We start from the raw sequence: 19,111 nt of genomic DNA on the forward strand, positions 1-19,111 counted from the left end.
GCCGGGGCCTCCCGCTGCGCTGCCCTGTCGCTATGGCGACGGGAGGGGCGCCCGCGCGCGCGCGCGGCAGCGGGAGCTCGGCTGGGGGCGGTGGGGCTGTCGCGATAGAGTGAGGGTCCCCGGGGGCCGGCGGTGGGCGTGTCCCGGCGGGGCTGTGGCGATAGAGTGAAAGCTCCCGGGGCCGGCGGTGTGCGTGGCCTGGCAGCGCTGTCGCGATAGAGTGAAGGTCCCCGCGACCGGAGGTGTGTCGGGGCCCGGCGGGGCTGTCGCGGTAGTAGCGGGATTCCCAGTTGCCGTCCATGTTCACAGCCTGGCAGGGCTGTCGCGACAGGAGTGAGGGTCCCTGGGGCTGCTGGTGTGTGCGGCCTGGTAGGACTATCACAATAGGAGTGGGGTTCCCGAGGCCAGCCCTGGTAGGACTGTCACGATAAGAGCGGGGTTGTCACGATAGGAGTGGGGTCCCCAGGGCCAGCCCTGGTAGGACTATCGCAATAGGGGTGGGGTGCCCAAGGCCAGCCCTGGCAGAACTGTCACGATAAGAGCAGGGTTGTCACGATAGGAGTGGGGTCCCCAGGGCCAGCCCTGGTAGGACTATCGCAATAGGGGTGGGGTGCCCAAGGCCAGCCCTGGCAGGACTGTCACGATAAGAGCAGGGTTGTCACGATAGGAGTGGGGTCCCCAGGGCCAGCCCTGGTAGGACTATCGCAATAGGGGTGGGGTGCCCAAGGCCAGCCCTGGCAGGACTGTCACGATAAGAGCAGGGTTGTCACGATAGGAGTGGGGTCCCCAGGGCCAGCCCTGGTAGGACTATCGCAATAGGAGTGGGGTTCCCGAGGCCAGCCCTGGTAGGACTGTCACGATAAGAGCAGGGTTGTCACGATAGGAGTGGGGTCCCCAGGGCCAGCCCTGGTAGGACTATCGCAATAGGGGTGGGGTGCCCAAGGCCAGCCCTGGCAGGACTGTCACGATAAGAGCAGGGTTGTCACAAGGGCCAGCCCTGGTAGGACTATCGCAATAGGAGTGGGGTACCTGAAGCCAGCCCTGGTAGGACTGTTGTGACAGGAGTGGGGTGCCCAAGGCCAGCCCTGGCAGGACTGTCACGACAGGAGTGGGGTCCCCGTGCACCCAGGGGTGGCCCTGTCCCGCACGTCCCCCCCCATCCCCACAGGCCTCCCCGCCGGCCCCCTGCCGGGGGTCCCCGAGCCCCCCCGGGATGGAGGCGGACGGAGCCCTCGACCCCGCGGCGCTGGAGCAGGAGCTGCGGGCGGCGGTGGCGGCCGACGAGAGGCGGGAGAGGGAGAACGAGGCCAAGCTGCGGGCCGTGCGCCAGCGCGTCCCCTCCTACGAGGAGTTCAGGTCCGAGGGGGGACGCCCGGGGCAGGGGGGCGGTTTTGGGTCCTTCCCTACCCCAAAGGGCTTTGTCAACGCCGTCACCGTCAGCTTTGCTCGGTGCCGGCTGCTCCTGCCACGGGGCCGACCCAACCTCCCGGGTGGTTTTTGAGCTCTTTCGGAGCTCTTTTGGAACTTTGGTTTTGGGAGCTCTTAGGAGACAAGGTCGCCCCGTGGGTTTTGAGCTCAAACCTCGCTCTGAGGGGGGGTTGCACCCATCATCTGTGCTTTCTGCTCCAGGTGACCATGACAGGGCAGCGCACCCGGCTTCGGGGTTCCCAAAAGGGCCACGACCACGTGGCACAGAGCCCCGGTGGGTCAGAAACTTGGCCTTGCTTAAGATTTGCCCCCCAAAAAAGGTTGACGTGTGTGGGATAAGACGTCAGATGTTCCAGCCGAGAACGGCCAGCTCCAGGGCAGGTCCCCATGGTGACCGAGCTGTAGACCAGCTCGCTGTCCCCTCCTTCCATCACGCTGTCCTCTCGCCCTGTTCCCGGGCGCAGCACCCACCCTCCAAGCCCTGCCAGCCTGCCCTGCCCTCCCTTCCCTCCCCGCACACCCCGTGCCATGGTGGCAGTGCAGAAGAGGGTGACGCGTGTCCCCATGCACCCCACCCAGCACGTTCGTGCTCCCAAACGTGTCACTGCTTTGTCCAAGGTGGCTTGGGAGCAGGTTTATGGCCCGGGGATGGCAGGGATGTTCCGCAGAGGCAGCGCAGGGCACTCCCAATGCCCAGTAAAGTCCTGGATCCACCTACAGATCCACTGGGGGAAGTCCCTGTCCCCTGACATCCTCAGACGGATCTGTAGGTGGATCCAGGACTTTGACCACACCTTGGTAGACCTATATGGGACTAGATCAAATTCCATTCACGGCTTCATCTCCACCTGCGTTCAGTCGTGCCATCTGATCCCTGAAAGGCAGGAAAACACTTTAAAACGGCATTTTCTCCATCAACCTTCTTGCCAGTCCCTATAAAAGGATTCCTGAGTGATTTTAAGCTGTTTTATCAGTGTATTGATAACGGTACAAGTAATCTGAGGGAGGAAACGGAGCAGCTTCTCTCTGTGGGTGCAGTGTCTTCACTCGTGTAGCCCACACTAGCATAGGAGCAGAGACTGGACCCCTTCAAAGATCTCCTGCCCGTTATTGGGAGGACTAACTGCAGGGATTCATCCCACGGGATGAGAGGAACCACGTGAGCCACTGAGTCCGGGCTGCTTAGTTAGTCACAGATGTCAATGTTGTAAGATATTAAATTCAAATGAATCCACAAAAACATACCTGCCCAGTGTGCTGCAAGCTACAAAACAGTCCCTAGGCCCTGTAAGAATTTAGGGTCTTTCCTCTGGAAGTCCCAAAGCCATAGAAACTTCAGCGTATCGTAAAGAAAAAGGCAGGAGGAAACGGTTGTGCCAGTTCCTCGCGCCCTGGCCCTGGAGGAACTGTTGGGTGGAAATGCCCAGCTCCTGGGGAGCAAGCCATTCCCCGTGCTGTGGAGGAACCACGGTGCTCGGTAGCGGTCCAGCCTACGGGGAAATTCCTGCCTTGTTGGTCCTGACAATTGGATTAACGCTGAGTGTGTGAGGAGGATGTGCCTGCCAAGTGCCCCGTGCAATATCTTCTCTTTTCCTCTGACCCCCCTCTGATGCTTCATGATCTCATTTGAATCCTGATCTTGTTTGATAGAATCACAGAATGGTTTGGGTTGGAAGGGACCTTGAAAGATCATCCAGTCCAACCCCCTGTGCCATCGGCAGGGACATCTCTCACTAGATCAAGTTGCTCAAAGCCCCGTCCAACCTGGCCTTGAACACTTCCAGAGATGGGGCATCCACAACTTCTCTGGCCAACCTGTTCCAGTATCTCACCACCCTCACCATAAAACATTTCCTCCTTACGTCCCATCTAAACCTGCCCTTTGTCAGTTTAAAACCGTTGCCCCTTGTCCTGTCACTACAGGCCCTGGTAAAAAGTCCCTCTCCACCTTTCTTATAAGCCCCCTTTAAGTACTGAACGGCCGCAATAAGGTCTCCCCGGAGCCCTCTCCTCTCCAGGCTGCACAACCCCAACTCTCTCAGCCTCTCTCCATAGCAGAGCTGTTCCAGCCCTCAGACCATTTCCGTGGCCTCCTCTGGACCCGCTCCCAGAGGTCCATGTCTGTCTTGTGCTGGGGACCCCAGAGCTGGGCGCAGTGCTCCGGGGGGGGTCTCACGAGAGTGGAGAAGGGGAGCATCCCCTCCCTTGACCTGCTGGCCACGCTTATTTTGATGCAGCCCAGGAGTGGGCTGCGAGCGCCCATTGCCGGCTCACGTCCAGCTTTTCATCCACCAGTACCCCCAAGCCCTCCTCCGCGGGGCTGCTCTCAATCCCTTCATCCCTGAGTCTGTATTGATATTGGGGATTGCCCCAACCCATGTGCAGGACCTTGCACTTGGCCTTGTTGAAGTTCATGAGGTTCACATGGGCCCGCTCCTCCAGCCTGTCCAGGTCCCTCTGGATGATACATACAGCCCAAACTCAGAAATTGCCTCGGAGAAGCTCGAAGCCTCAAAGTATTTGATTTTCCTAAGTATCCCATCCCCTTCTTGTTGCCTGCAGGAACATCGTGCTGGCATCACACCTGAAGCCCCTAGAGAAAAAGGACAAGATGGGTAAGAGGAGGAATGTGCTGTGGAATCCCTGTGCAGCCCACGCCAAGGCCCCACAAGCCAGCGACGTGGAAATACCGCAGGTGAGGAAGACGCTTTCCGGGACTTTGTCCACATCTAAAAATTACTCCAGGATAATTTGGGTGTTATTTTAAAATACAAGAGTTATTAAGAAAGATCTCTACATGTGAGCAAGCCCTCAAAGTCCCCAGGAACATTGGTGTTTAGATAACCAGAGTGTTCAGTCTTGGCCCCTACTTTGTGCTAAGAGCTTGCGCCAGCTGCTTCAAGAAGAGTCTGCTTCAACCCTGTGGAAATCTAAGACCAGCTGCACAGCGTCGGACCAGAGCTCCCAATACCCTCCCTCTGATGGTGGCCAGTAACAGATTCTTGGGGAAGAGTGCCCTCCCTTGACCGCACTCTTCCAGCTGGCTGCAGTTTGGAGACCGAGAGCCAGGGTTGTGCATCTGGATCATCGCGTTTAACAGCCACAGGCCGCAGATCTTCTGTGAACATAGCCAGTTCTTTTTCACCCCATGGTTTAATTATGCATGATACGGAAAAGTGCTATTTTGTTTTAAACCTGCTGCCTGATGAATTCACTGGATGCTCCTGGGTTCTTCAGTTGTGGGAAATAGTGACCAAACACTTTCTATCCAGGTCATCTCTGACTTGAATGACATCTGTCCTGTCCCCTCCAGTGGACTCTGCCCATGCTGGAGAGTCCTGGTCACTGGACGTGTAGCCAGGGATGTCTCCCACGGATGTTTCTCATGCATTTTTTGACACTGAATTTCATTTGCCTGTTTATTATGAGATCCTTTTGCAACTCTTCTAGGCAGTTTTGTATTTGCTCGGACTGAGCAATGATCTCCCTCGAGCAAATTCTGTTCCTAATCCTGTTAGCACTTGGGCTCTGATCTCCAGGGCTTCTCCATTTTGTGTTTAGACACAGCCTGATGTTGCTGTGCCTTGTTCTTGCTATCTGTATAAAAGTCTAAACATTTTAATCCTCCTTCAGTCTGTGCGTCAGTTAAGTCAGCAGTGATGAGTTCAGCAGTTCAATTACATATGGTATAAAACAGGATTTCCTTTTATCTGGAGATGCCACACCGAGCTTGGCTCTCTCTTTCAGTGCAAGCTCTCTGCCACAGGCCGTACGAACACAGTATGTTACCAGACGGTGCGTTAGGGCCATCTGCATATTTTCTGGGTTTTACATCTCATATCTTTTATGTCCTCACCCCTTTGATTTGCCTCACGGTGCTCGAGATGGAGCAGAGTTTTTCACTAAGCTACCCCCATCTCCAGGAGATCCGTTCCCGAGCAGTGATGGTGGATCCAGACTGGGCAGCGTGTCTGGTTCTGGTTAGGGTTGGGGTTGCTCCACTGCTGGTCTGTGTTCATCCATGCTGGGATTCACGTCTCATCCGTTCTTCCATTAGTTTCCCCTGAAGTTCTCTGGTTTCTATGGGGCTTGAGAAACCTGATATTTCGTTGTCTTTCTCTATGTTTTGCCACCTCACAAGCTTTATGCAGCCCTTTGTGCTGTCGAAGCCTGTATTAAAAACATCTCAGCCATTCGCAGGTTGATCGGGAGCGGGGGGGATAAAAATCTTCAAGTGGGAACAAAACAAAAGGAACTGGTAACTATTTTTTCCTTCAGGAACTGGATCAACTGCCCGGAACCTCTGCCGAATTTTACAGAGATTGGCGCAGATGCTTAAAAAGCGGAAAAGAAAAATACCAGCTTTTGCTTGAACTTGGAGGGAAGGCCTTGGGCAGAATCTTTCAGGCTGACTTGGGCTTTGGCCTCCTGGGTGAATTCCTTACGGTGCTGGCAGAGAACATCTGTCATGAAGACGGAGATGCCATCCTTCAGATCTTACAGAGCCTTTCAGGCACCAAGCGCTTCGGGTTAAACGTGGATCTTCTGAGTGAGTTGGAGAAGGAGAGTAGCAGGGATTTGTTTAGGAAGCTGCGGAGCACGAGCAGGGATTATTGGACCGCTGGCCATCCCAGCGGCCCAGCCGGCTGCGAAGCAGAGAGGGAAGCCCACGTCCTGGACACCAGCCTGCAAAGGGAAGCCGAGGAGGAAAGAATAGTGATGGAGCTGATGAAATGTTACCAGGTCAACTGAAGGAGCAGAAGCACCTGCAGGGTGGGTCGTGCAGGGTCGTGCAGAAACAGAGCGCAAAAGAGGCTGAAAGCTTGACTTTGGCATCACTGTGCGAGACGGCTAAATCGGATACTTCTGGAGCATCGCTGTACATTCCTCTGTAGCTGGGAGCCACCCAGAGCAATAGTCTGCACAAATAAAGGTTAGTTACCGAGAGGACTGTGTTGTGATCTCTGGGGCAGGGTGTCCTCACAAAATGGCTCTGTGAGAATCTCTTAGATGAGAGGAACAAAGTAAAACTAGGCTGGTATTTTTGAAGGAGAAACCAAAACCCAAATAGTCCCTTCCCTTTTTCATCTCTGTCCGTTGTCACTTAGGGGATTTAAGAAATGTAATCAATGACACTTTGTGTTTAACCGTGCAGCCACTGGAGTTAGAATGGGCTGGTGGAGGTGGAAATGCTGTGCAAGGTGGTATATCTGGGACTATCCAACCAGCTATTTTATTGTTATTCTACCCCATCCAGCAGGGCATGGGGTAAACCTCAGAGATCCTGTCACCTCATGGTCCTGTGATCTCAGACACTATCTGATTTGCTGAAATTCCACATAAATTCAAATTTAGAAGGAACTGACAGGCATCAGTCCACTGAAGAGACTCTCCAGGACTGCCTAATATTGTGTCTAAATTGAATTGCGCTTCTGTTTTGGCTGCCAACCAGAGAGGCCTTCATATGCCACAGCTCAGCACCTACCCACCAAGCTCTCTTGCAGTTCTGGTCTGGGAGGATCCTCAAGCTTCTCCCAAGTGTGCTGAGGAGCCCAATGTATGTTACAATGCTCAGACTCCCTTGAATTCAGTTCAAAACCAACTCTCAGGTCTGTTTTATTGCAAAACCCCTCTAGAGGAGCAAAAGGTAGAGTCACCCTGGCAGACTATAACCATCCCTCTCCCACCTTCCCTGTAGAAACCACCAGGCACCTAATTGATTATCCTCTGAGGTCTGGTACTTGAGTGTTGGGCTTTGTGGCATCTCTCTTGGGGACATCTGTGTCCCTGTAATCTGTTGTGGGTGCCATTTCTCTTGCCTTTGTGTAACATTTGCAAACCTGGAGACTAGCAGAAAGCCGAGAGCTGAAGTCTTAAAGAAAACAACGAAGATCCTGGAGTTTCCCAAGGTCAGGGTGGAAGATGTTGATGCAGCAACAGCCCTGGCACGACAGTTGCAGCTCTGGTGGGATCAGGCACAGTGCTTCCAGCAGTCCGGAGGCTCAGGGCTGGCACTCACATCCTATGTCAAGGATGGGAGCAGCCTGCTGTGTCCCCATCACTCGGGGAAAGGCAAAATCCCCGCGGTTTGGTGAGAAGACTCAGGAGAAATGAAGTACAGGAGAGATTGTGTGAACGTTTACAGGAGGACGGGCTGTTAGACCAGCTGGGATCAGTTTCCCAATCCGTCAGTTCACGGTCTGATCTGAGCATCTGCTCAAGAAGTGCCAAAAGCTGAGCTGAAGGTCCGGCCAGAGTCAGTGGGGGGCAAATAGCTCACCTTCACCGTAGCAGAGATGCATTTAAGGCCTCCAGGGCTGGTTCCAGCATCAGCCCAGGCAAGGGTGATGTGAATGAAAAGCCTTGCTCAATCACTCAGAGAGGAGGAGTCTCAAATGTTACCTGTGCAGAAGGGCTTCAGCACACAAATCCTTGGAACGCCAACAGGGAGGATGTAGAAGTCTAAATACCATGTTTGAAACCTCTTGTTCTGGACTACAGAGGTCAGCTGCCGTCGGAGGAGGGTCTTCTCCGGGTTTGTTGCTCTGAGAGGGCTCAGAGCAATCCTTAACATTTACTGCACGTGAGTCTTCCAAGAAGACGTCAGCAGTTCCCTTGTTCCCACCACGCTTCCGATTGCTGCATCTTCCCTCGGCGGCTGTGCTGCACGAACCACCTGCCACGTTGCCCAGGGCACGGACAACACTCTAGAGCGGCTGGGAGAGAGGAGAGGTTCTAGAGTCCGTGTCCCAGGGGACAGCCTGCCCCGGGGCAGGATGGAGTGCTTCCCAGCAGGTATTCGGCTGAGGTGGGATGTTTCAGCCACTGTTTGATCCCTGCCGCCAGCCACGTGCACTGCAGGCAGGGGGTCGTTTGCAAACCCCATCTTTGGTGAGCGAGCTGGTGTGGACACCATCCCTGCCCCATGCTGGCACTGCTAACCCCATGCGCGGGTTCCTGCCGTCCCCGCTGAGGACGTGGTGGCTGGGTCGGTTCTGCTGACTGCAGAGACCGCCTGGCACGATGGTGACGAGGCTGCTGGGAGCCGCCATTCTCCTCTGCCTGGTAGATGTTCTCCACGCTTTTGCGATTGAAGAGAAAGGAGATGTGTTCAAGAGGATGGCTTGTCCTGCTTTCCTGATGTTCGACAATGCCGCTTATTTGGCTGACATGACCTTCGAGCTCCCCTGCAACTGCAAGCCCGAAGAGGTCTCTTCTGTCGTCTGGTACTTCCAGAAGAACATGGGCAGCCACAAAACCACAGTCCTGACGGACTTTGCCGGCACTGTGATTGTCGACTCAGGCCATATCCACGCGGGCAGCGACGTGCTGAAGCGTTTCAGTATCCGGATGTTCAGTCTCATCGTCTTCCGAGCCCAGGTGATGGACTCAGGACACTACTTGTGCGGCACTAAGAAAGGGGACTTCTTTTACGGCTATGACGTGGACGTGCAGCCCACCAAGCACATCACAGTGGCTTTTGTGGACAGAGGCCAGCACGTCCAGGATGACTACACGAAGAAGCTCTTCAGCCTCTTCACCACCTTCTGGGACTGGACCAGATGCGACCGCTGTGGGGTGAGAGGCGAGCAGCGGCGGATCGGGCTCTGCTACATGCAGAGTGCCCAGCTGCACCCTCGCTATCGTACCGCCGTGCCCAACGTCACGTCCTGCGGCTCAAGGGCTGTCCCCGCACGTTTCCAGCACCGTGGCCACCTCCGGAGACCCGAGGTGGCCATCCGAAGCTGCCTGACCCCTTGCCTGAAGGAGGAGGTCCCTGAGGAAGGCATGCAGGCCATCTCCAATGTCATTTCGAAGCTGGGCGAGAAGCCCTGGCTGCCCCGCGTCCCCACGCAGTTTCACAAGCAGCTCGTTGGAACTGGCCTGATCATTGCGTGCCCAGGAGCCCGGCCCGAGCATGCTGTGGCCTGGGACAAGGACTCTGTCCGTCTCTACCGCTCCCGCTACCTCGTAGGTGTCAACAAGAGCATGCGGGTCTTCATCGACCACGGAAACCACCTGCACATCCAGCGGGTCCGGGTCAGCGATGGAGGCACCTACTTCTGCTGGCGGGAGGGCAAGATGGTGGCCGGCTTCCGTCTCAGCGTGATGTACCAGCACCGGCGCAGACGGACGCTCAACGATCCCGAGACGATCTACGCCGTCAAGGTCATCGGCATGAGCTACGTCGTCATCAGCATCGTCTTCATCGTCATCCACATGTGCCGCTGCTGCCAGCGGGTGTTCAAGCGCCCCGCCAGGACATAGCATCTCCACCACGGCCCCGACGGGTCACTCTTACACCTCGGACCATCCTCCCGTTAGAAATTTCCAATGTTCTGACCATTAGAAACCAAAACGCTGCCAGTACCTGCTCATCCTCCCTTTTGGGTCAAGAGCGTGACAGCGAGGACCGATGTGGAAAACCCCGTGCTGGAGATTGGTACGGCTTAGTAGGGACAGGCGGGCATTTCACACTGCGGGATTTGTTCCTGGCTCTGCTGCTGGCTTGTGGTATGCGAGGTTTTAAGCTCAATATAGTCCTTTTCAAAAGAATAGTTGGAGTTGTTGCAAGATCTTCTGGCCAAGCTCTACTGAGTTCTCGAACCGCATCAGTGATTTATTAGAGCTGTTTTTCTAAGAGGCTGCTGAAAAGATCCACCGAACTATTTTAATCCAATTAATTCTTGCTTTTCTTATCCTTTTTTTTTCACTTCTTTTCAGTGCTGAGAACTTTGAGTGCCAATGTTTCAAAACGTTCCTTTGAGCTCCTTAGCTGGAGCAAATCCATTTTTAAAAATACTGGTTTAAACATTTCTCGTTTTTGAAGAAAAAAAAAAAGAAATTTTCAGATGAATCTGGTGTTTTTCTTCAGAAATTTCGCTGGTTTTTGGTTGTTTTTTTTAACTTGCCCTACTCAGCACAGACTTGTGAGTCAATATTTATGCCTGACAAAATTATTATGCATGTCCTCCAAAGCGGATGGCATCTCTACAGGTTTTAGGTCGCCACTTGCTTGCTTCTCAGCGTGGAGCATGGGGCTTATCTCCGCTCATTTTTTTCAAGGACGTGGCTTGGGGATTTCAGCTTTCCCGAGAGAAATCCCACTGTCCAGGAGGGCAGCATTGAGGGTCCCAGCGACGCTCAGGCACTCGAACCACATAGGTGATGTGCAGGATCTCAAATCCACCATCGGTCCTGACAGCTGCAGCTGATCCCAGGAGCTTCCTGGGAGCCGCAGCCTGGGTTCGTGCAGGGAAGGAGCTGGGTTTGGGGCTGAAGACCCCCGAGCAGACCCCTGCTTCCTCTCCTTCCCTCCCGGGAAGGGGATCTCTCCCACCCCGCTGCCTGGTTGCCGGCTCCAGGGGGGTTACTCCTGCACCCACCTCCCCTATGTTGCAATCCCTTGTGGGTGTTGACCCATGAAGCGTTGGCCATGCCTTGGGGTACAGCGCTGAGCTTGCGTCCCCTGGCAAGTTTGAGCCTGGTTTGGGCTCCCAAAGGGCCTCGCCGCCCCGGCTAATCCCAAATAACGCACAGCGCTGGCTGTGGAGAGGCGGATTGCAGGCACGACTGTGGAAGCACAGCGCTTGCGTTAGCTTTATTTCTCATCTCAGGCTGCCGCGGGCGTTAGTGCATTAATTCAGTAGCGACGTGGGCTGCAAAGCTCCAGCTGGAGGCTGCTCGCAGGGGACCAAGCCCCCCCGGGCCACCACCATCCCACCCCAGATGCCAAACCTGGGCAGCACCCGGGTCTCCTTTTATAACACCTCCTGCCCCAGGAATGGCCTTTCTGGAGCCAGTAGCTGCAAAGCGTGGTCAGGACCTGAGCCAGGGGACGAGGGGGACAGGGGGGACGAGGAGGATGGCATCCGAGTGGCACGCCGTGTGCTCATCCCAAAGGGCTTACGGGGTACGAGAAGCGCTGCTGGGTTGTTGCTCCGAAATTAGGTGGCATCAGGGCAGGTTTCGCTCATGGTCAGTAGCTAAACCAAAGGTGGGGAACGGGGGCTGCGGGCAAGCACCGGGCTGGGCGATGGCCCTGGGAGAGCCGGTGGCATGTGCTGATCCGGGGGGAGCACGGGAGGATGGATGGGGGCACAGGGCCACGTGGAGCCCAGGGACAAGGGATTTCTTCCAACCGCACCTTGAATGCCCATGTGGGGGGTGGGCTTGGGCTCCATGCGTGGTAGGGATTGTGACGGGGCAGCCCCCGGTCCCTGGGCCCCCTGGCTCCTAGCGTGAGCCCGGGTGGGACAGGCAGGACTGGGATGGCTCCATCTGTCCTCCCCCATCACTCCTGGGTCACGGGAGGCACCTCCTGCTGTAAGAGCACCCACGGGTGCCCCAACACCCTCCTCCTCCTCCTCTGCACTCCCCTCCTCTCCATTTTCACCTGCGTGGGACCCCCCCAGGTGAGGGGCCAGGCGCACGGCCGTGGGTCACCCCTCACCACGAGCCCCTTGGGACTGTTTTTCCCCACCACGACGATGGGGACGCCTTGGTGGCAGACACCCAGTGGGGGTCAGGACAGCCCCATGGCAGTGTGCCAGGAGAAGCCCATGAGGCCACCCAGCCTGCTGTGCCCACCACTGCTGCGGCCCCACAAACCACTCCGGACACCCCAGTGTCCCCAGGAACCCCTCGTTATCCCCATTTCATCACCCTTTTACACCATCCCGACAGCACCCTGCCTCTCCATCCTCCCCTTCCTCCTGCCCGTACCTCTTGGCTAAGCCCACCCGATGCTCCGTGACAGGGAAATGTCCCTCACCAGCTGGTACCTTGTCCCCTGCAGCCCCCCCAAAGATGCTCAGGGCCTGGGTGCACTGGGGAGATTCAGGGTGGCCTCCCGGACCAGAGAAAGGGTGGGATGCAGGGAGAGATGCTCTTGGCACCATCGTCTTGTCCGACTGGTGCATAGAGACTGAAACAGGACGGACTCTCTCCCTGGGTCCCTCAGACCCAGGCTGAGCGCGGGCACGGCCCCAAAACCGCCGGTCCCTCCGTGCCCTGGGAACGTGGCAGCATCCTGGTGGGGGAACTCGGCTCTGCCCGGCACCGCTCGCCTCCCCCGGGGTATTGCCCATCGCACGGGTGCTTTGCCAGCAGCCAGCCCCGAACAGGGTGTCAGTGGTCCCTGAAGCACGGGGTGACATGGGAGAGGCGAGGGGTGGGCGGGAGGGAGATGGCCCCCGCCGAAGCACCACCGGCTCCTCCCGCGACCCGTGCCTGGCCACGGGGCTCCCTCGCAGCATCAGACGGGACCTACGGAGCTACGGCTACAAGTGTGCGGCTGCTGCAGCTCGCCCGCTCTATGCCACCTCCTTGTGCTCCTGCTTGGACTCCTTGATCACCTGGAAGCAGAGGGAGAGGGGCCATCACCCCAGGCTCGGGGTCTCCTCCCTGGCTGAGCCTCCCTGGGTTCTGAATGAGCTTGGGGACGGGCACAGGGATGGGGAGAGAGATGGGGACGGGAACAGGGACAGGGACGGTTTTCTCTATGAGCTGCCAGGCTCAGCTCCACCATGGTCCAGAGCCAGCTCATGCCATGCTCTCGGGGCACTGGAGTCGCTGGCTCCCTTGCCCAGGCTGCTCCTGGGGCTGAGGGATGGTGGCCGGATGTGCATGACGAGTGACCCCCTTGGGGACATCCCATGGGGAGGTGGGGGTGGAGGGAGGCAGCATGGGTGACACAGATGAGGGCTTCCCACCTCTCCATCTCTGGTCTCCACAGTTTTGACCACGATGCTCCTCTTCAGATGGGCTTCTGACACGGATTTAGTGTCCAGGCTGGTCTCTAGGGAACATGGGCAGGACATGGTGGTGACCCAGTGCCCGGGGTATGGCTTCTCCAGCCACGCTTGAGTTCAGGGGGTCCCTGAACCATGGGAGACAGTGGCCCTGGGGACATGACCAGCCTCAGGGACGTGGTTGGCCTTGGGGAAGCAGTTGGGGACATGGTTGGCCTTGGGATGTGGTTGGGGACGTGGTTGGCCTTGGGGATGCACTTGGCTTTGGGGATGTGGTTGGGGACGTGGTTGGCCTTGGGGATGTGGTTGGCCTTGGGGATGTGGTTGGGGACGTGGTTAGCCTTGGGGATGTGGTTGGGGACGTGGTTGGCCTTGGGGATGTGGCTGGCTTTGGGAAGTGATTAGCCTTGGTGACACAGTTGGCACTGTGGACATGATTGGCCTTGGGCATGTGGCTGGTCATGGGGACATGGGTGGCTTTGGGGTGTGATTTGGCTTGGGGACAGGGTTGTCCTTGGGGACACAGTTGGCACTGGGGACACAATTGGCCTTGGGGATGTGGTTGGCTCTAGGGACTTGGTGATGTGGTCAGTCTTAAGGACATCATTGGCCTTGGGGACATGCTCGGCTTTGGGCATGTGGCCATAGCACACTCCTCCCCCCATCTTGGGAGAACCCAGGAGTCCTGGTTCCTTGAGATTTGGAGGAAAACCTCCCAGTCCCTCTGGATGGGGCAGGGACAGCCGAGATGGCGCCTCCTCCCACTGAGCCCCCAGAAGCCACCCCTGCTTGTGCCACCATCCCAGCCCCCTCACCCCACGCGTGGCCACGGCCTCACCTCGGATCTGCAGGTTGGAGAAGCTCTGCATGGGGATGGTGATCCTGCAGGAGTGATAGCGGGTGTTGGGAAGACCATCGGGGTCCTGCCGCCCACCTGCACGCTAGCTCAGCCCTGCCCAGGGCTGGGGCAGGAGGGCTGGAGGATGGTCCCCCAGCAGGTCGGACACCCCAGAGGGACCACGAGGACTTGGGGATGGTTTGGGACATGGCTGGGGAGGGGGAGACGGGCAGGATGGAGCCCCCGCTCTGCCATCACCTGCTCTCCTCGCCCTCCAGCAGCTTGCGGTACGTGGCGATCTCAATGTCGAGGGCCAGCTTGACGTTGAGCAGATCCTGGTACTCCTGCAGGTGCCGGGCCATCTCCTCCTTGAGGCTGCGGATGTCCTCCTCCAGCCGCACCACCGTGTCCTGGTAGCCGGCTGTCTCCAGGGCGTAGCGTTCCTCCAGCTCCCGCAGCTGCCTCTCCAGGGACTCGTTCTGGGGGGCCACGAGGGGAGGTGACACCCTCCATGGCCACCTTCTCCCAGGAGCTAGGGGCTCTCCACAGCGCCCATCCAGCTTCCATCCTTGGGGACCAGCCATTCCCCCAGCATTGGGTGGTGGTCCCCACCGCCATGCCAGAGAACCCCGTGGTGGTGGCAGCTCCCCGAGGTCACGTCCCCGCCCCTTGCACCCCACGGCCGTCACCTACCGAACCCCGCAGAGCCTCCAGGTCGCAGGTGAGGGCCTGGAGCTGGCGCCGGTACTCGTTGGCCTCCTGCTTGGCCGCGCGCAGGGCCTCCGCGTGCCGGGCGGCCGCGTCCGTCAGGTCTGCAAACTGGCGGGGGGACACGTGCCATGGGATGGGACCACGCGGCAGGGATGTGTGCCGGTGGCACATGGCGTGGGGACACGACCCAGCTCTGCTCCACGGGAGGGACGTGGCCACAGTGGCATGGAGAAACGTCCCTGCTGCTGCAGGGTGGTGGGACAGTGCACGTGGGACGCGTCCCCGGTGCCATGTGTCCCTGGGGACACGTCCCTGCTCCCGTGGCAGGAGGGGGACGATGCACATGGGATGTCGACTTGATGTGGCACTGGGGACACGTCCCTGTTCCCACAGCGGGAAGGGACACATGGGACACCCCCATGGCACACTGCTCCCGTGGGAGGGCTGTGGCCCCAGCAGCACGTGTCGTGGGGACACATCCAGCTCCCACAGGAGGAAAGGACAGCGCACACGGGATGTGCCCCCAACGGCACGTGGTGCTGGGGACGTGTCCCAGCTCTCATGGGTGGAAGGGACAGTGCACCTGGGGCACGTGGCCAATGGGACGTGTGGTGGAGGCGTGTCCCTGCTCTCTTGGGGTGGTGGGACAGTGGACATGGGACATATCCCTGATGGCAGGTGTTGCTGGGGACACGTCCTTGCTTTGCGGGTGGGAGGGATGGTGCTGTGGGATGTCACAGGGGACACGTCCCTGCTCCTGTGGGGACGGGGGCCATGTCACTGTGAACACTCCTTAGGGACAGTGCCTATGTGACTCACCCCTGGGGACACATCCCTGCTCCCCACGGGGACCAAACCAGGACACGGGACATGAGCGGGGACAGCAGGGACGCCAAACCCCGTGCACCACCACCAAGCAGAGCTACCCAACCCCAGGGGGGGGTCAACCCCAGCCCCGAGAAGGTGACATCCTGGGAGGGGACAGCCACCGCACCTTGGACTTGTACCACTCCTCGGTCTCCTGGACGTTGCTGGTGGCCATGGCCTCGTACTGGCTGCGGATGTCGCGCAGGGCGGCCGTCAGGTCCGGCTTGCTCGCGTCCACCTCGACATGCACCCGCTGCCGGGCCAGCTGCTCCTGCAGCTCCCGCAGCTCCTGGGGGGACAGCGGGGGTCAGCCCGGCCCCCCCGAGCCCCAGGACCCCCCCAAGCGCGGTTACCTCCTCGTGGACCTTGCGGAGGAAGGCGATCTCGTCCTGCAGGGTCCCCACCCGCCGCTCCAGGTCCAGGCGAGCCAAGGCGGCGGCGTCCACGTCCTGCCACCGTGGGGGACAGGGGGGACCGTCCCCAGTGCTGGACCATCCCCAGTGCTGGCCACCCAGGTCTGCTCCCTCCTGCGCTGCCTGGCCCTGCCCGCCCCTGCCCACCCCTGCCCCTTTCTGCCCCGTCCTGCCCATCATAACACATCCCAGCCCCTCGCTGCCTGCTCCTGCCCATCCCTGCCCTGTCCTTGACCATCCCTGCCCAGCCCTCCCCATCCCTCCCCATCCCTCCCCATCCCTGCCCATCCCTCCCCATCCCTCCCCATTCCTGCTCCATCCTTGCCCATCCCTGCTCATCCCTGCTCCATCCCTTCTCCATCCTTGCCCATCCCTGCTCCATCCCTCCCCATCCCTGCTCATCCCTCCCCATCCCTCCCCATCCTTGCCCATCCCTGCTCCATCCCTCCCCATCCCTGCTCATCCCTCCCCATCCCTCCCCATCCTTGCCCATCCCTGCTCCATCCCTGCCCCATCCCTCCCCATTCCTGCTCCATCCCTGCCCATCCCTGCTCCATCCCTCCCCATCCCTGCTCATCCCTCCCCATCCCTGCCCATCCCTGCTCCCTCCCTGCCCCATCCCTCCCCATTCCTGCTCCATCCCTGCCCATCCCTGCTCCATCCCTCCCCATCCCTGCTCCATCCCTCCCCATCCCTGCTCATCCCTCCCCATCCCTGCTCCATCCTTGCCCATCCCTGCTCATCCCTGCTCCATCCCTTCTCCATCCTTGCCCATCCCTGCTCCATCCCTGCCCCATCCCTCCCCACCCCTGCTCCATCCCTCCCCATCCCTGCTCCATCCCTCCCCATCCCTGCTCATCCCTCCCCATCCCTACCCATCCCTGCTCCCTCCCTGCCCCATCCCTCCCCATTCCTGCTCCATCCCTGCCCATCCCTGCTCCATCCCTCCCCATCCCTGCTCCATCCCTCCCCATCCCTGCTCATCCCTCCCCATCCCTGCTCCCTCCCTGCCCCATCCCTGCCCATCCCTGCTCATCCTTCCCCATCCCTCCCCATTCCTGCTCCATCCCTGCCCATCCCTGCTCCATCCCTCCCCATCCCTGCCCCATCCCTCCCCATCCCTCCGGGAGGCTGAGCTGGGGGCTGAGCCCCTGGGGTGCAGGGTGGGGGGCGCAGGATCCGGCCCCTGCCCTCACCTGCCTGTAGGCAGCCAGGCTGCTCTCGGCCTCCAGCCGCAGGGTCACCTCCTCCTGCAGCCTGCGCCCCCGCAGAGCCGCACCGTTATTGTTCGGCATCGTTACCCGATCGGCATCGTCACTCATTAGGCACCGTTACTCGTTACTCCCACGGATGGCCCCCCCGGGTTGACGCAGCCCCACGCCACCAGCACCCCGTGTCGGTGCGTGTGCCCATCCCACACCCCCCCGCCACCGTCCCGCACCGTTCCCAGGGGTCACCCTGGTCCCTGGTGCCACCCATGTCCCTGTCACCACCCTGGTGCCCATCGGTGCCTGGTCCCCAGGGCCATCCTGGTCCTGAGGGCCACCCTGGTCTCTGTCTCAATGGCCGCCCTGATCCCTGGGGACACCCCAGTCCCCATCCTGGTCCCAGGGGTCACCCTGGTCCTTGCCACCACCACGGTCCCCATCAGCACCCTGGTCCCCAGGAAAACCCTGATCACCATCCTGGTGACCACCCTGGTTCCTGCTGTCACTCTGGTCCCTGTGGCCACCCTGGTCCTGGTAGTCACCCTGACACCCATCCCAGTGGCCATTCTCAATCCTGTTCTGGTGGCCACCTTGGTCCCTGGGGCCATCCTGCTCCTGGTGGCCACCCTGGTCCCCATCACCACCCTGGTCCTCATCATCATCCTGCTGCTGGTGGCCACCCTGGTCGCTGGGACTACCCCAAGCAGGGCAGCGCCTTACTTCTGCTGGAGGCTGCCGAGGTCCTCGGCGAGGTTGTCCCTCTCAATCTCCAGACGGGCCTTGGCGGTGGCCAACTGCTCCACATGGCGCCGCAGGTCACGCAGCTCTTCTTGGTAGACGTCAGCCAGACGTGAGGGCTCCTGGTCCCGCGCCTGGTTCAGCTCCACCACCAGCACCTTGTTCTGCTGCTCCAGGAGCCGGACCTTCTCGATGTAGCTGGCGAAGCGGTCGTTGAGCTCCATCATCTCCACCTTCTCGTTGGTGCGCGTCTCCCTGAACTCCGAGTTGAGGGCCGCAGCCAGCGAGAAGTCCATCTTGCCCAACCCCAGGCGGGCACCCACACGGGGACCCGGCAGGGTGCTGCGGGGTGCCCGGAGCCGGGCTGGGGGGCTGGCGGGGAGCACCCGGTACACCGGGGTGGCAGGCCCGAAGCGGCGGCCGTAGGAGGACAGCCGCTGGCTCTCCATGCTGAAGGGGTGGGCGCGATGTGCCCGGCCCGGGGGGTTTTATGGAGCCCGGAGGCCCCCAGCCCCGCCAGCCGCCCCGGTGCTGGCCGCCGGCCAGGGAACCAGAGGGCCGGCACAAAAGCCGGCCTTTGTGGCGCCCGGCGGGGGCGGATGCGCCCTGGCACCCAGCCCGGGCACCGCCGCATGGCCCCCTGCCCGCCGCCTGCCCCCCCGGCGGGCACTGCCAGGGCCCGGGGGGGCCTGGGGCAAGCGCCAGGGTGGGAGGCAGAGCGGTGGCCAAGGGCACCCGTGGGGCAGCCCGTGGATGGGTGCTGGGTGCCACGCCATGGGGCACCACAGGTGCTGGATGCAATGTTGCAGGGCACCGTGGGTGCTGGGTGCAATGCCATGGGGTCACCACGGGTGCTGGATGCAACGTTGCAGGGCACTGTGGGTGCTGGGTGCAATGCCGTGGGGTCACCACGGGTGCTGGATGCAACGTTGCAGGGCACCGTGGGTGCTGGGTGCAATGCCATGGGGTCACCACGGGTGCTGGGTGCGAGGCCGGTGCAGTGTCATAGGGTGCCCGCTGCAAGGGCCTGGGCTGTACCTGCACCCGGGGACAGACCCCCGCAAGGTCTCGAGGTGCTCCGGGCAGAGAGACACAGGGGCAGGTCGGGTGTGCGTGTGCGCGGCCTCCCCCCTGTGCACGCACACCTGCGTACGT

General features: G+C 59.8%; 3 protein-coding genes across 4 annotated transcripts; 2 read left to right on the forward strand and 1 right to left on the reverse strand.

Moving 5' to 3' along the window:
* The first annotated feature begins 72 nt into the window (after positions 1 to 72).
* DNAAF19 (dynein axonemal assembly factor 19) lies at positions 73 to 6,531 on the forward strand. Its single transcript, XM_075171841.1, has 4 exons — positions 73 to 109; positions 1,169 to 1,356; positions 3,991 to 4,123; positions 5,707 to 6,531. The coding sequence occupies exons 2-4, from the start codon at positions 1,214 to 1,216 to the stop codon at positions 6,178 to 6,180; spliced, it is 750 nt and encodes a 249-aa protein (XP_075027942.1). The 5' UTR covers positions 73 to 109; positions 1,169 to 1,213; the 3' UTR covers positions 6,181 to 6,531.
* A 1,879-nt stretch (positions 6,532 to 8,410) lies between these two features.
* FAM187A (family with sequence similarity 187 member A) lies at positions 8,411 to 9,702 on the forward strand. The gene has a single exon (XM_075171843.1). The coding sequence runs from the start codon at positions 8,452 to 8,454 to the stop codon at positions 9,694 to 9,696; it is 1,245 nt and encodes a 414-aa protein (XP_075027944.1). The 5' UTR covers positions 8,411 to 8,451; the 3' UTR covers positions 9,697 to 9,702.
* A 1,275-nt stretch (positions 9,703 to 10,977) lies between these two features.
* Positions 10,978 to 18,493, reverse strand: GFAP (glial fibrillary acidic protein). 2 transcript variants are annotated; one of them, XM_075171845.1, is made up of 9 exons: positions 17,939 to 18,493; positions 17,207 to 17,267; positions 15,951 to 16,046; positions 15,725 to 15,886; positions 14,713 to 14,838; positions 14,278 to 14,498; positions 14,020 to 14,063; positions 13,143 to 13,228; positions 10,978 to 12,785 (listed from the first exon to the last, which is right to left on the reverse strand). In XM_075171845.1, exons 1-9 carry the CDS (start codon positions 18,403 to 18,405, stop codon positions 12,744 to 12,746), a joined length of 1,305 nt encoding a protein of 434 aa, XP_075027946.1. In that variant the 5' UTR covers positions 18,406 to 18,493; the 3' UTR covers positions 10,978 to 12,743. The 2 variants fall into 2 exon arrangements, with proteins under 2 accessions (XP_075027946.1, XP_075027945.1); XM_075171844.1 differs by having other exon boundaries at positions 17,207 to 17,327; positions 17,939 to 18,414.
* Positions 18,494 to 19,111: the final 618 nt, after the last annotated feature.

This window comes from Calonectris borealis, chromosome 22 (assembly GCF_964195595.1).
Source record: "Calonectris borealis chromosome 22, bCalBor7.hap1.2, whole genome shotgun sequence".
Classification (NCBI taxonomy): Eukaryota; Metazoa; Chordata; class Aves; order Procellariiformes; family Procellariidae; genus Calonectris; species Calonectris borealis.

Excerpts from the sequence above, each read along its gene's own strand:
- DNAAF19 (XM_075171841.1), top strand. The coding sequence starts at position 1,214 with ATGGAGGCGGACGGAGCCCTCGACCCCGCGGCGCTGGAGCAGGAGCTG. Across the intron at positions 1,357-3,990 it reads CCCTCCTACGAGGAGTTCAG|GAACATCGTGCTGGCATCAC; the intron begins GTCCGAGGGGGG and ends TGTTGCCTGCAG. Across the intron at positions 4,124-5,706 it reads GCGACGTGGAAATACCGCAG|GAACTGGATCAACTGCCCGG; the intron begins GTGAGGAAGACG and ends TTTTTCCTTCAG.
- FAM187A (XM_075171843.1), top strand. The coding sequence starts at position 8,452 with ATGGTGACGAGGCTGCTGGGAGCCGCCATTCTCCTCTGCCTGGTAGAT.
- GFAP (XM_075171844.1), bottom strand. The coding sequence starts at position 18,405 with ATGGAGAGCCAGCGGCTGTCCTCCTACGGCCGCCGCTTCGGGCCTGCC. Across the intron at positions 14,839-15,724 it reads AGGAGTGGTACAAGTCCAAG|TTTGCAGACCTGACGGACGC; the intron begins GTGCGGTGGCTG and ends TCCCCCCGCCAG. Across the intron at positions 13,229-14,019 it reads CTCCAACCTGCAGATCCGAG|AGACCAGCCTGGACACTAAA; the intron begins GTGAGGCCGTGG and ends CATGTTCCCTAG.